The sequence below is a fragment of the Nestor notabilis genome, unplaced genomic scaffold (assembly GCF_000696875.1).
Source record: "Nestor notabilis isolate BGI_N333 unplaced genomic scaffold, ASM69687v1 scaffold5014, whole genome shotgun sequence".
Lineage (NCBI taxonomy): Eukaryota > Metazoa > Chordata > Aves > Psittaciformes > Psittacidae > Nestor > Nestor notabilis.
In genome coordinates this window covers 91,846-108,995 of record NW_009925230.1, presented here as the reverse complement: position 1 = coordinate 108,995, position 17,150 = coordinate 91,846, and the positions used below count along the sequence as shown (strand labels likewise).

At 38.0% G+C, this 17,150-nt stretch overlaps 1 protein-coding gene across 2 annotated transcripts in view; it reads right to left on the bottom strand.

Moving 5' to 3' along the window:
• The window catches only part of LOC104404510 (E3 ubiquitin-protein ligase Midline-1), a 102,013-nt gene that overhangs the window by 28,287 nt on the left and 56,576 nt on the right, over positions 1 to 17,150 (bottom strand). For both annotated transcript variants that reach the window (XM_010012956.1, XM_010012957.1), the window contains exons 2-3: positions 16,072 to 16,167; positions 517 to 624 (exon numbers count right to left, since the gene is read on the bottom strand). In XM_010012956.1, the coding sequence (XP_010011258.1) occupies positions 517 to 624; positions 16,072 to 16,167 (204 nt within the window). The remainder of the gene's footprint in view (positions 1 to 516; positions 625 to 16,071; positions 16,168 to 17,150) is intronic.

The following is a 17,150-nucleotide window of genomic DNA, read 5'->3' as shown; positions in this document are numbered from 1 at the left end:
CCTGCATGTTTTTGAATAACTTTTTTTGTAAATAAATTAGACTTCCTATTCTTAAGAATGACAACTGAAAATTTTTTATGTGATAGTATTTTAACAAATAAAGTATCTAGACTAAAATATTCATGTAGATAATTGCCAGCCATGATACCAGCTGTTGTGACACTTTGTGAAAATAAAAACTTTGGAGGAAACACTGTCAGCCATGTAGCAGAGTGAAGGAATCATTAATTAGTCATCATTCTATTATCATTTACTGATGGTGTCATAATTTCTGTGTTTACCCTTAAAAATCATAATCACATTTAGTAAAATAAATGTCAAATAAAGTGTTGAGGTCTAGCATACCAATCTATCAAGACTGATACATATTTCATTCCTCTTTACAGGAAAGCAGCAGTACCTAGGACTACATAAGGACTTTTACAAATTTGTATTAGTAGTGCCTGAGGTCAAAAATCTGTAACTATGAGGAAGCAGTAGTGACCTACTTATGGTCTAAAGAAGAAAAGCTTTTACCTTTCCTTCCTTGATTTTGGTTCCAATTATTTGTCGTCTTTGCTGTATTATTTCAATGAGCTGGTCACATTCTTCCATCAGCTTGGTTTCTTGGCGGGATGCATTTACCTGCAAAGCAAGCCATTATGATTAGGAAAATCTTTGACATTTTCCTTTTCCCAACTAAAAACCTGTCATTTCTAAAATGTTAGTTTTGGCTTCCCCCCACCCCCTTTTCTGTGTATAATCTCCATGTTATTCTGCTTTTCCCTGTCTTGGATTTTGTGAAACACTGAAACAAGTCTAAATGTCTTGTCTGTAGGAGATAAAACTTGCAAATAGATACTTACCAGGTATTTCTAACTCAAGTGAGAAAAGCTGGTCCTGTGAGTACTGAGTGATGTCAGTTACAGCAGACATTAGTGAGAAGTGAAGGCTCTTCAGGAGCTGCTTAACACAACAGTTGTTTCAAGCCGTATATAGGACTGCAGTAAATACTAATGCACGTAAAAGCAGAAATGCATCAGAGAGTCCATGTAGCAAAGTATCCTGTTAGTGCCAGCATCTGCTAGTAAAGCATCTTAGGAAGAAGTCCCGATATACATGATGATTTCTGTGACTATTTTGTCATCCTCTATCCTTTTGCAGCTCAGTGTTTTCTTGAACCAGACACAATTTCTACATCATTACTAATCCTCAGAAGAGTCATCTGTGGATATTTTTAGTCTCTTCTTCCACCCCTGCAAACTTGAAGTATGCCCACCATCCTACAGCAAGGTGCACCAGAGCTTAACTTGCAGTCAAGTGAACAACTGCCTGCTCTAGAGGGATTTGAACCTGTCTCCTTCCAGCTACATGTAATGATCTCAAGTACTTTTACTGGAAAGGACAGTGAACTACTGGTACCTATCCACAATCTCAGTGCTGCTTGTTCTCTTATAGAGCACTATAAAAGAAGACCTCTTACACGGAAGACTCTTGAGTGATTCAGTTTTTCCTTGTCTAGTGCTTAGTTTTATTTCTCTGAAACTTTGCCAGATCTATCATCTCCTTTTTGATATGGGGAACAGAACTATACTGAGTATTCAAGGTGCAAACTATGGAGTTATATAGTAGCACAACAGGTTCTCCACTTCATTTTGGTTATTTTCATAATGTTTGCAATGTACTTTCCCAACGTTTGATTTGCTGAATTTGCACTTGAAAATATTGTTTATTATTTTCATTGTCCATATAGTGGTTCCTGAAAGATTCAAACCAAAGATACCAAAGATCCAAATGACATTACCACGTTGTGTGTATTGACTCTTTATTATTATCACTTTCCCTCAGATAGGTGGAAAATAATATCTGTACTACTCATGTAGTTTTCTACAGCATAAATATATGAGCCAGTGAAACTTTTTAATGCAAAAAACCTCACAAAAACCATTAGCTTTCTATGGAAAATATTGACTTTCGTGAAAAAATAAGAAAACTTAAAATGGAAAAATTTTGGTTCTCAGCTGAAAATGTTTTGTTTCTGGGGAAGACTGATTTTTTTCCACTGAAAAGTCAACATTCTGTATGACAAGACAAATGTACTTCCCCACCAGTAGTACTATGTATATCTTACATGTATGGATAAAGAGAGAAAAAGGCAAAAAGTTCTAATCATAGAATAATGAGAAATTTAAAGAAGTGATTTCAGAGCTGTTTCCATTTGCACTTTGCTAAGAAGGTGGAGCAGCCTTCATCTCTGCCTCCCTGACCAATTGCTTCTAGGGCCATGTCACCTTTTATGTTGAGCTAGTAAGAGCTAGTGGTGAGCAGGGAATAGTTCCAGGTGGCAAGTAACCATATAGTAACTATATTTCTCCCCTTGGTTATTTTTCAGTCTGATGAATCCCTTGATCAGCCTCACCCTTCATTTTTTTTTTCTTCCAACAATGTGTTTAAACATGCATTTACCTGTAAGCACGTTATGAAGCTCATTAAGATTAAGCAAATGCGTATATATCGGAATTTGGACCATGGCCAATTTTACAAATAACCTTCTTATGTGAAATCCCCCAGGCAAAGAGGAAACTTGTATACAAAGGCCTGTTTTCATTAAGGTTTTGGATTATCCATCTCAAATCTTCATAAAATTAAAGTTGATTGCATATTTTGTAGGCTTAAATATTAATTAAGATATATTTGTTTCTGGAAGGGATCAGATGGCTCTGAAAGTGCTGGGGAAATCTGCAGACAGTAAGTAAAGATGTAGTAAGTGCTTCCACAGTGCAGTTTTAGGTGCCTGTTTATCTCCTTACATTAACTGTTTGCTCTGCCTCTCTCCCCACCATGGTCCATGAGGAGAGATAGAAGCAGCTCACCCAAAGCCTCTGGCAGCACCAGTGTCTCTCTACTGACCACTCAGGGAGCCTAGAAGTCAACCATCACTGTCCCTTCTATTCTCCCTCTTCTCGTCATCTCACCACCCTATTTGCATCACACCCTTCCATCATGAACTGTATTTTGGCATGAAATTCTGCAGAGCTGTTTTCAATGTGCTGTCCAGCGCACCAGTTTCCCCAGCCCTCACTCCAGTTTCAAGAGCTGACTAAAATTCCACCAAGGAGTGGGGAATCCCAAATGGGCTCAGTCAGGGGCAGCAATTATATCCAGAGTACATGGGTGCAACTCCGTCTGTGTGAAATCTGAGGTCTGCTCCCACCAGAGCCAGCTCTGGCACTTAATTACAGTAACACTTCACAGGTTTTTTGAGTAGCTTCCACTCAAAGTGTTACTTCTATCACCATTTACATCACTAATTCATTTTGTTGAGCGCATCTAATTAATCTTTGGGGTAACTGTCATGAAACGCAGAGTTACAGGAAGGTTAAATTACCATCATTTAATGCTCTGATTGGTTTGAATAATAACATATTAATTAAATCTTAAAATCTTCTAAGAAAAAAATGCATAGAAAAAAACTTTGGATTTCTTATGCGCTGACTGTAGACTTTTTCTTTGACATCTGAAAAGTTTACTCTTTTATAAACTTAATTTGAAGAAATTTGCAACGTTATTACTTGCACAAGCTTATTAAAAGTGAAAAGAATATTCCAAAATTATTTAATATGTCTGAGCTTTATATGAACCCCCCCACATTTAATCTGGGGGCTTTTCTCAAGTTGAAATACTCCTTAATCAAATTTTCAGCCTACAAGGCCTCTCATTCAGTAATAACTTTATAATTGAGCACATGCCTAGCTTTAAGTGCACCATATTAACTGTAGCCCTAAAGGGACTATTTGTGAGATTACCATTGAATATTATTTACTTGTATGTTTCTGAGGAGTCATATGTCAGACCAAAGAGCCACAGGCATGGAGCAGGGCTCCACTGTACAGGTGCTGCAGAAATATCAGAATAAAGCTCTGCCTTCTGCTTGAGTCCTTTGATGAACAGCAACCTTGACAATAACTTCCAGCTGGGGCTGGCCAAGGAATGTGAGTTCTGTCTGGTGAAAATATTTGAGGTTTTACATTCTACATTTTTCCATATTAAAAGCAAACCCTCTTTCCAAGGAGTTCATTAAAAGTCTGGAGGCTGTGTTGCTCACTTTTGTTGTAGGAGGTTCTGAATCATGGAGGGCAGACTTCATCTGGGCTTCCCAGATGAATGTTGACTGTCTAATCTGAGATATCTATTGCTTGAGAGTTTATGCTAGACTTTAGGACATCTTTCTGTAAAAAAAATTACTGATATGAATACACTTCATTTTGGAATCAACCAATTCCTTAAAATCCATGTGCAGAACTACTTCAATCCTACAGCTTTGTGTTTTGTGGTATCATTTCTATAAACTTCTCTTCCATTCAGTTAGTTTTAAAGCTGACTAGGAGGCCTTGTTATGATTTAGTAAAAATTATGACTTTTCTACTACAAACAAGCAAGCAAGGACTGACTCTAGTCCTGCTGCTTTTGTGGTGAATTTATTCCTATTTCTGTAATATCCAAAGACCTCAAACAGTTTACTGAAAAAAAATAAAAAAGAAGTGAAATCATCCAGGGTTCTTTCCAGGTTTTCTAGACAGATGGATAGGGGCTGCTGGCCCCTGCATCAGGGAGTGGGTGTAGAAAAAATAGAAAAATGGGGGTTCCTCAGATGTCTGACAGGGAGCTGGATACAAGCCCTCTCGACCTGAAGGGGAGAGCAGGCCAGCTGTTCTGAGCTTCACAAGCTGAGAACTGCTTTGGAAAGTGTTCTGCTCTCTGCAGAGGTTTCCTTGGCTTTCATCTTCAGAGACCTGAGTTAAATTGCAGCTTAGGTCATAAGAAAATGAATGTGGTAGTTTCAAAGTCCCCAGCAGATGTTTGGGAAATCACAGAACCACAACATGGCTAGAGGTTCAAGGTTACAGGGGAGCTTCTAGGGGCAGAGCATGGGAGGGTTAGATTCATACCCATGAAAACTTACTTAAATAATACACTAGAAGCAAAGGATTTTTTAGTGAATTTTCCTTGCAGGAGCAAAACTCTCCCTCTGAGATTCTTTATGGGTGAGGCAATTTTGTCTGCAAGTGGAAACAAACATGTGACTTTTTGGCAAATAACCTCTAAAAGTCAAGCAAAATAAGATACCCTAAATTAGGGTGGGCTGCTTTTTAAAGACTACACTCTGGGATAATTTAATCAAAAGGAGAGTAAGTTTTATTCACTAGCCCTCCGCTGGTCATGCAAAATGGAAGAAAGTAGTTTGTATAAAGCTTATGATCTCTGGAAAGTGAGGTATGAATTTGAGTTTCAGCTTTACTATTTAAAAATGGTCTCTGTCTCAAAAATAATTTCTTTGCACCTGTGGCCATACAGGTAAGGAAGAGATATCAACTTTATGTGTTTGAGTTCATGGTTATAGAATTACGATATACTCACAAATAAACAAAACTATCAGAAAAGCAAATTGCAATGATTCCACTTAACAACTGTAATATCATTGCCACATATTTCACTCTAGATTTTGAGCCTGAATTCCTTCTTATACCAAACCTGGAAACAGAAAAAACCAAAACCAAACAAAAAACCAACCTAAAGCGATGACATATTATGTCTGGTACCTCTAGGAAAACTTTCTTCATTGTCATGTTTTCTTGGATGAGAGTGTAGATGAATTAAAGGATTATACTCAACTAAAGAGAGAGGCCTATTATTTTTTTAATTACTCCATGTTGTAAAGTGAAAAACTTTTCTTCATAGAGTCCAATACGTTGAAGTAATGTTTTAACATCATCCATGTTTCATTAATTTATTTAATGAAATACAAAAGATAATGATTAATATGCATTTATGAATACATCTTTCATTTTATGGATGACTGGGCTGAATGAAAGCCATGGATTCAAACTTCTTTCACTTCATATCCCTGTTTGATATAACAGGTTATTCAATTTTGCCTTCTGTAGAGCAAAAGCAACTCTTGGAATAAAGCTTTTTCAGACTTTATCTAGTCTAAGTGTAAAACTGATCTTATCTATTATGACAAACAATGCCTTTGGAAATATGTGATATTAATCAGATTGCCATCTGAATGGATCACCTACAACTCCTTTATTCTGAATCAGTGCAAATGAAAGAGGAATAGTCAGCTCCCATTTCAAGTGTGCCACAGGCTTTGTTTTTATTTGCATTCCACATCTATCTCTAACTAGGAGAACTGTGTTTAGAGGCAGTCTTGGAGCAGGTTAAACAAAGGTCACTGCTAAAATACAGCAACTTACTCTAGCTACTTAGGAATTTTTGTGAATAAAAAATCGATTAGGCCAGGATATCTAAACTGCTTTGGGTCAGGCTGATAAGACTATCTGCCCCAATCTTGACTAAAAGTAAACTTTTTTAGAAGTTTTAAATACTCGTGTTACTTACTAAAATATTATTTTAAAGTTTTTTGTCCCACTGTGCTTTGAAGCACATTGTTGAAAAACTAACCAGCAAGATACTTAGCAGTCCTCTGGCGACATTTACAGTCTAATCACAAAACCAAACCAAACCAGAAGTTTCATGGAAAACAAACAAATTGTTTTTATAGGAATTCCACTAACAACGTAAAAAATCTTAAACTCAGGTGATCTGGAAAGTTCTCACAAAGAGCTACTCCATGGATGCTTGTGCTGACAGCTGTGAAGCCCATTGACTAGGATTGCTTCAGTGAACCAAGTATTGTTTTTAGAAAACACAAATGCAGCATCATGTTGGAACTATAGCTGACATTTCTCAGGATAGGAAAGCACAGTGGAGGAAAGACATTTATTGCGAGACAAACCACTGTTTCACAACTGGGTTAAACATCCCCAGTACCATGCTGCCAAAAAGAAAGAAGGTATTCCCTGTTTTCCACAGAAGCTGTGGCCACCTGGAGAAATGGCTGAACTCACCTGGCTGACACAATGGGGAGGGCAGAAACAGAGGTGGGGAGACTTTGGGCAGCAATGAGGCTTAAAATCAGATTAAGCTGTTTGTGAAACTAAGCCCTAAGAGGGATGTAGTTTTTTTAAAATGCAGTAAAAAGGTCATATTAATAATTTATTTTCAGTCATTGTTTTTGTCCTTTATGTGAGCCCTTTCTTTGAACCTAACTAATAAAAATATTTTTGAATTGAACAATATTTACTTATTTACTGTTTACATTGAGCAAAATATTTCACTTAGTGTGTTTCATTTAGGGTAGAAAACAAAAAACAACTAAATAATCATTGAAGTTCAAAGGACTACCTGTCTTTTGAAGAAAATTAAGTCAGTGCCTTTGTAACCAACAGTTTAGTGCTTAAAACTCTCATCCAGCATCTGCAATCTTTAGCCTAGTGTTTAGCATACTCACTCGAGGACCAATGCTTTTGGTCTCCTTGCTGCTCTAATGGCAGTTTAGCTGTTTATGTCAGGCAGAAAAAGGTGAAACTCCAGAGTATTTTGTTCCCATAAAGGTAAATGTCACAGAAGGCTCAAAAAAGTAATAACATTTGGACTGACAAGTTACATTCTTTGATGGCAGGCACAAAATATTACCTGCTCTATTAGTTAACCAGTTTAACAGTGAACTAAACCCCATTCTCCTGTCTAAGGACAAGGTTTTGCAGGAATATTTGTCTAACAAGAACGTAAACACATACATGTGTATGGATGTGAGACAGAGGGAGAGATGGAGTGAAAGGGAACCGGCCTTCTTAAGAAGCAATGGAAAGTGCTGCTATTAATTTATATACAATCCGTGTGACCTATTATCATAACTATGACATCAATTTCCAGAAATTACAAAAGAGTTGTAGATTTAACAACATATTCTAGCACGTCATAAAATATTTGCATAACTGCTGCAGTTCTCTATACATATAGGACCACCTATACATTTAAGTAGTAATTTGTGAAAGCAATCAAATAATTCTTTAGGCAAACAATAGTTGACTACTAGCCTAGGGCTTACTGGGCGTGCAACTTAGGACACCCTTGAATGAATTTTCTGTGTTGCCACATGCCGTGCAGCACTTTTTGTCAGTTTTTATTTCTGAAGTTTCTCTTTTTTCTAGTGCTATATAAAATTAAGACTCTGACTAAAGCTTACTTGAGATTTTCATTGAATGAAATCAAGTTTTATGAGAATGGAATTAAATGTAGAGCTAAAGTAATTAGAAACCAAAAGTAGATCATGCCATATATTTCATCTAAATAATGTTAATAGAGAAAGTGTCTCCTGTACCCTCTCTCATTAGAAACTGTCTTAGGAAAAAAATGCTGTAAACTCCTCCCTAGGGTTTTATGCACATCATGAAGTTTGCTAATTACTCTCTTATTGAGAGCAAGAACTCCCAATTTCCTTCAAGGCATATTTTCCTTTCTGTTTCACCAATCAAAAAATGTCAGTTACTTGCAGCATTTAAATATAGCAAATAAATGTAACTGCTGAACAAGTCTCCACAAAAATGGAAGATACTGGGGCAGAGGAAAAAGCAGCTTTCCTCAGAGCTACTTTCCAAATTATTTGATCCGCATATTTCACAGTGATGCTAAATACTTACTTAACCAATTGTCCCTTTCCCCCTGTCTAAAAAAAAACCCCAACACCCCAGCAAAGTAAATTCCTCATTCCAGACTGTCAGTGGTTACCTTTGTATGACTATGAAGGCTATTTGCTGCAGTTCAGATGCCAGGATTTTTCCATACAGATTTTCCTAATGAGGACTTCTCAGTTCAATTGGGCTTTGACTGAAATGGTCCCAAGTCTCAAGGAAAGGAGTGAGTACCATGAAACTTAGTGAAAGCAGAATAGTTGCTGGTTTTTATTGTCACAGACAAAGCCTCTTTATTGTTTGAGTGTCCTCAGGGGATCATGCTGTCAGACTAGTTTTGATTTTGCTCTTCCTCAAGTAACAGAAATGCTATTTGTATCTTATATAAAAACTGATGAAGGCATTTTGTTACAAATTTGAATAAGCTATCCTGTAGCTCAAGTCTTATCAGAAACTTGAATTTTCATTATTTATAATTTTCCCATTTGACTAATTTCTTTTTGATGAGCCACACACACAAAAAAGGCAACAGCAGGATTTCCCAGGTGCTGCCATCTTCTCTGTGTCACTTTTACCCTACTGTTGTTACGCTGATTTAAATTGTGTCTGATATATGTGTGTTCAGTATCTGAGCTAGTGAAAGAAAGAGTCTGCCAATATACTACTGTTTGTTTCTGGGTTGGGTTTTTTTTTTGGCAGGTGATTATACAACATGGCTATAAAAAAAATCCCTTTGACAGACACAAAATCAGTTTTTGACAGGGAACTTCATTCTGAGATTTGCTGCAGCAAATCTTTAGAAGTGAACTAGAAACTTTGCATTTCCATTACAAACATAAAGCAAAACATGCTGCAGTTTGATGGTTATATAGTTAGAGAAAAATGCTTTCCCTTCTTTATACAACAAAAAAAGGATTTTGCAGCAGTGTCCAGAATTTGTTTCCTATGGCGTTTGGTGAATTGAAAACAAAACAAAACAAACAGAAAGACTGAGATACAGATGTTATAAAGCTATCTACAAGCAAAAACTATTTCCTTTCCCCTCCCCCCTAGATAATTGCTCCAATTTTTCTTCCAACTGAGTTCAGATTATGTTTCTGGCTAGCAGATGAGAGAATCTTCATGGTATTGACTAAATAACAGACATTTAATCATATATTTCCTAGAAGAGATAAGAAAAAAGTCCAGAAACAAAACTCAAATTGCTTAGAAAAAAAAGAGTAACTGGCAAAGGAGGCTCATGCTCAGATTCGTGCTTTATGCCAATAAATGTAATGATCTAAACGATGTTTGCAGAAGCCTCACACATTCATAGAAGCAACGTGTCTTGGGAATTATGGCAAAGAAACAAATTTGCAGTGACACAGCACTTTGTCAGGCAAGGAAACTTGTGACACTAAAACCAAGGGGAGAACTTAAGCACTTACAGCATTAAATCCTTCCCTGATTCATGTCTAAATCCGGAGCTGCATACAGATGGAAAAGGCACAGGCCACCACAACAGGATGCAGCCCCCATTGCCTTGCATGTGGCAGGTGTGCAGGGGAAGGTGAAAGTGCTGCAAGGTGCTGATGCTCCTCCAGCACACGGCGAGAGGAATGGAACCTTGGCAGTGGGTTGGTATGGCCACAGGAATGCTGTCACAGGGATTAACCTATATTGGCATATCCTAGGCCTGTCAATCCCAATTTTACAACAGTGGTTTTGGAAGATTTGTCCAAGGCTTATAGAGAAATTTTCATATATTCACAAGAGCAATTTGCATAGCACTTCTGTTATGAGCGAATTACTGTGACTGTTTCACTCAGTGGGACTGGATCCAGCAAGACCCTTTTCTCCCTCAGCTGGGCTTGAGGGCTTGTACCTAGGCTGTTAATTTATGCCAAATCATAAATATAGAATCATAGAATATTTAGGGTTGGAAAGGACCTTAAGATTATCTAGCTCGAACCCCCCTGCCACTGGCAGAACACCTCACACTGTACCATGTTGCCCAAGGCTCTGTCCAACCTGGCCTTGAACACTGCCAGGGATGGAGCATTTACTACTTCTTTGGGCAACCTGTTCCACCCTCACAGTAAAGAACTTCTTCCTTATATCTAACCTGAACTTCCCCTGTTTAAGTTTAAACCTGTTACCCCATGTCCTATGGCTACAGTCACTAATGAAGAGTCCCTCCCCAGCATCCTTGTAGGCCCCCTTCAGATATTGGAAGGCTGCTATGAGGGCTCCACGCAGCCTTCTCTTCTCCAGGCTGAACAGTCCCAACTTTCTCAGCCTGTCTTCATACAGGAGGTGCTCCAGCCCTCTTATCATCCTCGTGGCCCTCCTCTGGACTTGCTCCAGCAGCTCCATGTCCTTTTTATGTTGAGGACACCAGAACTGTACACAATGCTCCAAGTGAGGTCTCAGAAGAGCACAGTAGAGGGGCAGGATCACCTCCTTTGACCTGCTGGGCACACTTCTTTTGATACAGCCCAGGACACCGTTGGTTTCTGGGCTGTGAGCGCACACTGAAGCCGGCTCATGTTCTGTTTCTCATCGACCAACACCCCCAAGTCCTTCTCCACAGGGCTGCTCTGAATCTCTTCTCTGCCCATTCTATAGCTGTGCCTTAGATTGTCCCAGCCCAGGTGTAGGACCCTGAACTTTGCTTTTTTCATGAGGCTGGCATTGGCCACCTCTCAAGCATGTCCAGGTCTCTCTGGATGGCATCCCTTCCCTCCATAGTAACAACTGAACATAATATTTGCATTACTTCCTTTTCCCTCAAACATCTTCCCTTTGTAATAGCTCCAGAACTAAGCAGCTGCTTCGTTGACACACATGGGTATTTCTATGGACACACACGGAGGCATGTGCTGATTCAGTCACATGCTAAAGGGCTCTCTCGATGGGTGAATGTCCACAGAATTTAAAGATAAAATTCTCTAAGACAGTACCTAACGTTCTTTATAAATTTTTCTAAAGATACGAGATGCATGAATGCTGTGAACTACAAATTAACATATTTCAGATTAGCAGCCGTTTCTATTCCATTTTCTTAGTTTGTGGAAAGAATTATACTTAACCCTATGAATCAGTTCAGCATTTTATGGAGCCAAGACTGCTGTCCCTGGGAAGGCAGCCACAGCCACCTTCCCCAAACAGAGCAAGGAGCAGAGCTGGCTCACAGGGCCAACCCAGAGAGCTATCCTGTGCGAGGGGGTGCTCTGAAGAAAGCAGCCTGGCCAAAGGAATGAGGTTGCAGAGCTGCCATTGTCTCCAAGGAAGGAAAACAAAAGTTTCCTGATAAACAGCCTTTGGAGTTTCTGCAGAACCAAAAAATGACAGACTGGTTACACAGGAAGAGAGATTGGAAAGATGGAAAAATGAGGGTAAAACGAAAAACATGCTAGGGTTGAGTCTGAAAGATGGGTAGAACCAGCATGCCAGGGTAAAAGAACAGGAGGATTTGAGACAGAAAGGTGTGTTATAGTCTCAAGCATTCACTTTCCAGGTGTGGTTCCCTTTGAGAAGACGGCATTTTTAAAATCAAGTGTTACCATAAACTATTAGCTCAGACTATACTTTCATATTAGGCATGAAATCAGACATTCAGATATTAAAAATATTATTATAATAAAATGCTTAATAATATCTCTGCTATACTTAAAGCAGTAAAGTAGACAAGTTTAGCTTGATTCATTCACAAAAATTTTTCTGCCGATATGCCCAGATGCACCCACAGGAATGCAAGGCTGGAAGTGGACTTCTCAAGCCTCCCAAGATCAGGTTCCCCATCAGGATAAATCCTGTCATAAACTGATAAACTCTGTCTAAAAATAGGTAAGATTTATGCCTCTGTTGCTGTGATGAAAGGCAACCTCAGATCCCCCCTCCTCAGTGGTTGGAAGGCATCCAGCTTCCAGATAACGAATGTCCCCAGCCAGTCCTTGCCTGCTTGTGTGAGAGAAAAGTGAAAATAACTCTAAGAGGGGAATAAGCTTTAGTTTTAAAACACAGAGAGATTGGGATTTGGCCTTTGTTATCGATGAAGTTACAGTTGCCTAATGGGGGTGATGTATGGGTAAATAATTAATCTTCAGTGAATCTGGTTGCTGGGAAGCCCATTAACAGCTCGCTTGGTTGATGAGAAACAGTGGTTCTGCAACAACATTTTGTTTGGCTGGTGAGGATTCATGTATTTGAAAGACAAAGAGCCTGTTTGTTGTTTATTTTCAGAAATTTCGGCTTCTGCTCCATATCAAAAAGACATTCTTTTTTCATTTTTCATGTAATATTGAAAATTTTGGTTTATGACATGACAAGGGCTTCAAAAATGTTAGTGTTTATTTCTACAAATAGATGATAATTAGCAAAAGTGGGGGTTTTTATGTTTACGTACCCCTTAATAAAATCTTGGTAACTCTAACACAAGGAATAATAATTTCTTTTCCTTCCTTGTTTTTCAAAGTTTAAATTACATATGAAACCCAAAGCTTCTTTTATTTTATTTAATCTAAGTCAACATTAAAATAATATTATTAAAATTATTAAAATTAGTTAAGGAAAATTAAAGTATGTAACAGCAGTTTTAAAAGTGTACTACCTATATTTTTACATGTTTACAAATTCCATACAATATACTTTACATCATTATCTGTAATATATTGTATCAAAAAATGAAAAAGAAAACATTTCCTATAAAATTAACTGTTTGTTTTCAACTTTTGGGCGAGTTCATACAGCAACACTAATACATTAATTGAAAACGTCAGCTTTTCCTAATATTTTGTAATTCCAAACTTGTGACATTAATGTTACAACTAATATAGCGATTGCTTCATTTGGGTTCCTGGTTTGGGATGAATTTCTGCCATGAAGAAGCATGGAGAAAGAGAGCATACAGACTTTTAAAAATCTATCCATGCCTTAGCTTCTCTGACACTGGAGATAGTCACATCATATCTGAAGTTTTCACAGAGCTCTGAGAAACAGAAATGGCTTTAAAGTTTACTTCCACACCCCCACTTGCATGATTTCCAGCGTGGCCTAGGTCTGGGATTTTGACTGAAGCTCATTTCTTAATATTTAGCTAATTTAAATGCTAATTAGACTAATTTGATGAATAAAATGTGGTAGGAATCCATTAACAACTTTGCTGCTATTGCTTTATGTCTACGGAGAAATTTTCTAAAACAGGACTCCAGGGACAGTAGCGCATCTGTTACCAGTTGATCAGGTTGGATTTTTTGTAATATTAAACCTTAGAGTTGGTAATATATTGCAGAACTGCAGAGGAGATGGAGGAGTGATGTTAAATTTTCCTGATCTAGCCCATCTTGGACGTAGGCCACCAATGAAGAAGGGGCCTTATGCTATCCTGAGCCCATCTGCTTCATGGGTTTTACTTAGAGTTTTATATACATAGGAAGAAAACACAACTTGTCTGTGTCTCTCATTACCTGCTACAGCTGTTCTGGCTGATTCTACAGTTGTTCTGCCTGATGTTATTGCTGCCTATAGAAAGAACTCAAACTGTTCACCTCATGTCTGATACTGTGGATAGACTTTGATGGTCTCTTGGGAAGACCAGATGATCTCTTTGGAAGAACAGTCTTGGTTGGGTTTGTTTTTTTTTTTTGGCTGGTTTGTTTTTTGGTTTGGTTTCCTTGGGGGACAGATTTTTTTTTTTCTGCAGCATGTGCCACTACTACAGTCAACAAGCAGATGCCAAATTTCCAAGATGTGGCTTTGAATCTATTCATAAGCACAAGTTGCTTTTGGGCTTAATTAGGTCACTGAATTTTAGTCTGAAAAAGACAGAAAAGAAGAAGCCCTACAGAGAAATTCCATGCAATTTATAAGGAAGGAAAAGAGGCTTCTCTAAAAACCAAGTGTCTTCCTGTAGATGTGGCAGGTGGCTGCTACAGCAGTCTATGTCACAGCTAACTTTTTTTAAATTATATCTGTGTTGAAGGTTAAGGCTACCTTCCTCTCTCAAGTTCCCCAGGGCTATTCATTAGGTAACACTGCTGAAGAAACCTGGCTTCCTTTCACATGTATAGACAACAGTACTCAAAGTGGAATACCTTTTCTACACATCACTATTGTTATTTAATGTTGCCTATCTGCTAGGAATGCACAGTGCACCCTTTTCTTAATAAATGAGGCTGTTGCAGGAATTACAATGCAGTCAGATGTAAAATGGTCCTATACAGAAGCATATCAATGGACACCATTATAATGCAAACAAACCCCCAAGCATTTTTCACAGGTAAAATAAATTTTCCTTACTAATCTGATTAGTGATTGGTAATTAGCTGTTCAGATGAAAATACCTTTTGTCTGTGACTGAGGTCTAAAACTTGTTCCACTCTAAATCAGCAATATTTATCTTGTGCTAGCTTCTCTGTTTCCTACCCCATTAACTTTCCCATGTCATCTTCAGTTGAGTTTAGAACTTAAGAAAACAGCACTGCAAATGGTGAACTTGGTGTAGCCCAATGAATCCACATGCACCTCACAGTGTTAAGCCTTTCCTAGTCTTTCAGTGTTTCTCAGTCACAATTTACTTGAAGGAGGGATGAAAATGTTTTGTATCTATCTAGGGTGTCACCTGGGACTCATGGCTGAAACTGATGACAAGGAAAGCACTGCTGATAAAGTTTTGATGTCGTAGGGATGTTTGTATAACATTTACTGGCAGAAAGCATAAACTCCCGCTGTCTTTTGCAAGTTTTTTATGATATGGAAACCCTTTGTTCATAGTGGTTTTGGCTTTGTTGTCCTGAATGTATTATAATCAACTGAAAAGGTCTTCTAGGGTGGCAAAAAGTAAAAAGAAAAGTTTTGCTAAAAAAAAAAAAAAACGAAACAAAAAAAGTCCCCATTCTGTTTTGGACTCATATATTCCTGTGTCAACTCCCACAGCTGAATTAATCATGTAGAGCATGTAGAGCAGAAGCCCTCATGAGGCCACCTAAAAAATGCAGATTTTGGGAAAATATGGCTTCCAATCACTCCCTGCTACAGATTTTCTGTGATACTCAAAGTGCAAAGTGGAATATGTAACTGAGCCAACTCAAAGGCCTCTAAGTATCTTCCTTCTTCTGAAGGTAAATATATTTTATGCATGACTTTTGAGTTTACATTTGTATTTAGAAACTTAATTCTGTTTTAAAATAAATAAATAAATCAGTGGCCCATAGAAATCTAAATATCATTGTGGTCCTGGGTGTTACTATTTATTTGCTTTAGTTTTCCACCTGTAAATATTACTCTACCACACAAAGGACCCCAAAGGATAAACATGTTACAGTTATTGAGTAATGTGCTCAAGTATAGCAGTGGTGGGGCCATACAAACATACCATAATTAACAGTGAGAAGTAAAGAAGGTAATCTGTATTGAGAATACCATTTATCAGTGAAAAAGCTCCACGTCATTTTACCACTATTCTAATTTAGTTCTGTGCTTTTTTTTTTTCTTTATTTAAACTTCTGTTCATGAATGCTAGAAGTGAATGCAATTAAATTTGCAAGTATCTCAAATGGAGGTCATTACTCACTTCTACATGTTGACAGGTCTGAATGAGTTTTGCCAAAAGAGTTTCCAGTTCGGTATTCCTCTTAATAAGGTTGGTGAGGTTACTCTCCAAATTTTGCTGTCAAAAAGAAAGGAAAAGAACACATTAGCATTTTGAAGAATTCAATGTTTAGGTAAACAGCTGAAAATGGATATATTTCCAGGATCTGAATTTTGTAATTATACAGGTATGAACATGAGACCTTTGTTTTGATATGCTTCATTAGATGTTTTGTCTATGCATCAAGTATGGCAAGACAAGAGAGAGGAAAATTTCAAGATAAGACCAAGTTCTAGAAAATAGATTTTCAAAGGACCTACTAAAAACTAGATTAGCAATTAGTTTTAGCCAGGGGCAGGGGAGGTGGGAGGGAGGGAAGAGGAGAGGGAGTAAGAAGAACAAGGAATCTAAAAACATTTCACCAGAAAAAGTGGCTTATTTTGGCTGAGAACACTTTTTGACTATTTCCTGCTCTCAGTCTAACATATGAATTTAAAAGCCTGCTGCTATCTGAGGTCTCTGAACATGTGCCCCTTGGGAATGTACTTGTAAGGACACAATAGACGGGTCAGCACTTTCTTCTTGGGATTCACAGTGCTGGGGAGATTGATCTAATTGATTTCATTCCCTAGTTCAGTAGAGTTATATTTTTTAATACAAAAATCTAAAGAAAAACCTCCTTTCTATGTGTAAGAATGAAATATCTACTTGCAGACTGTGCCTTCACAAACTTCTTATGAGAGAACTTGTGGCTTGTGTCTCTGTTTATCAACTGATTATGACTGCAATAAATAATCTGCAACTGTGGAAGATTAGAGTGCTTTCCAGCTTCCAGATCTGAGGCCACATCCTGACCACTATGCAATTGCGTGTGAGATTGAGATGCAGCAACAAATGTTTCAGCCTCCCTTCTACCCTCTGTATCCACAGGAAGGAAATCCAAGCACAGGAGGAGGTCTGTGATGGCTGTGACCTGTTTCCCGGTCTGGCTGCCCTGGGACCAGGACCCTGCAGTACATCATGGAACTTGCAGCTATCAGCTCCTTGCTTTTTACTACACA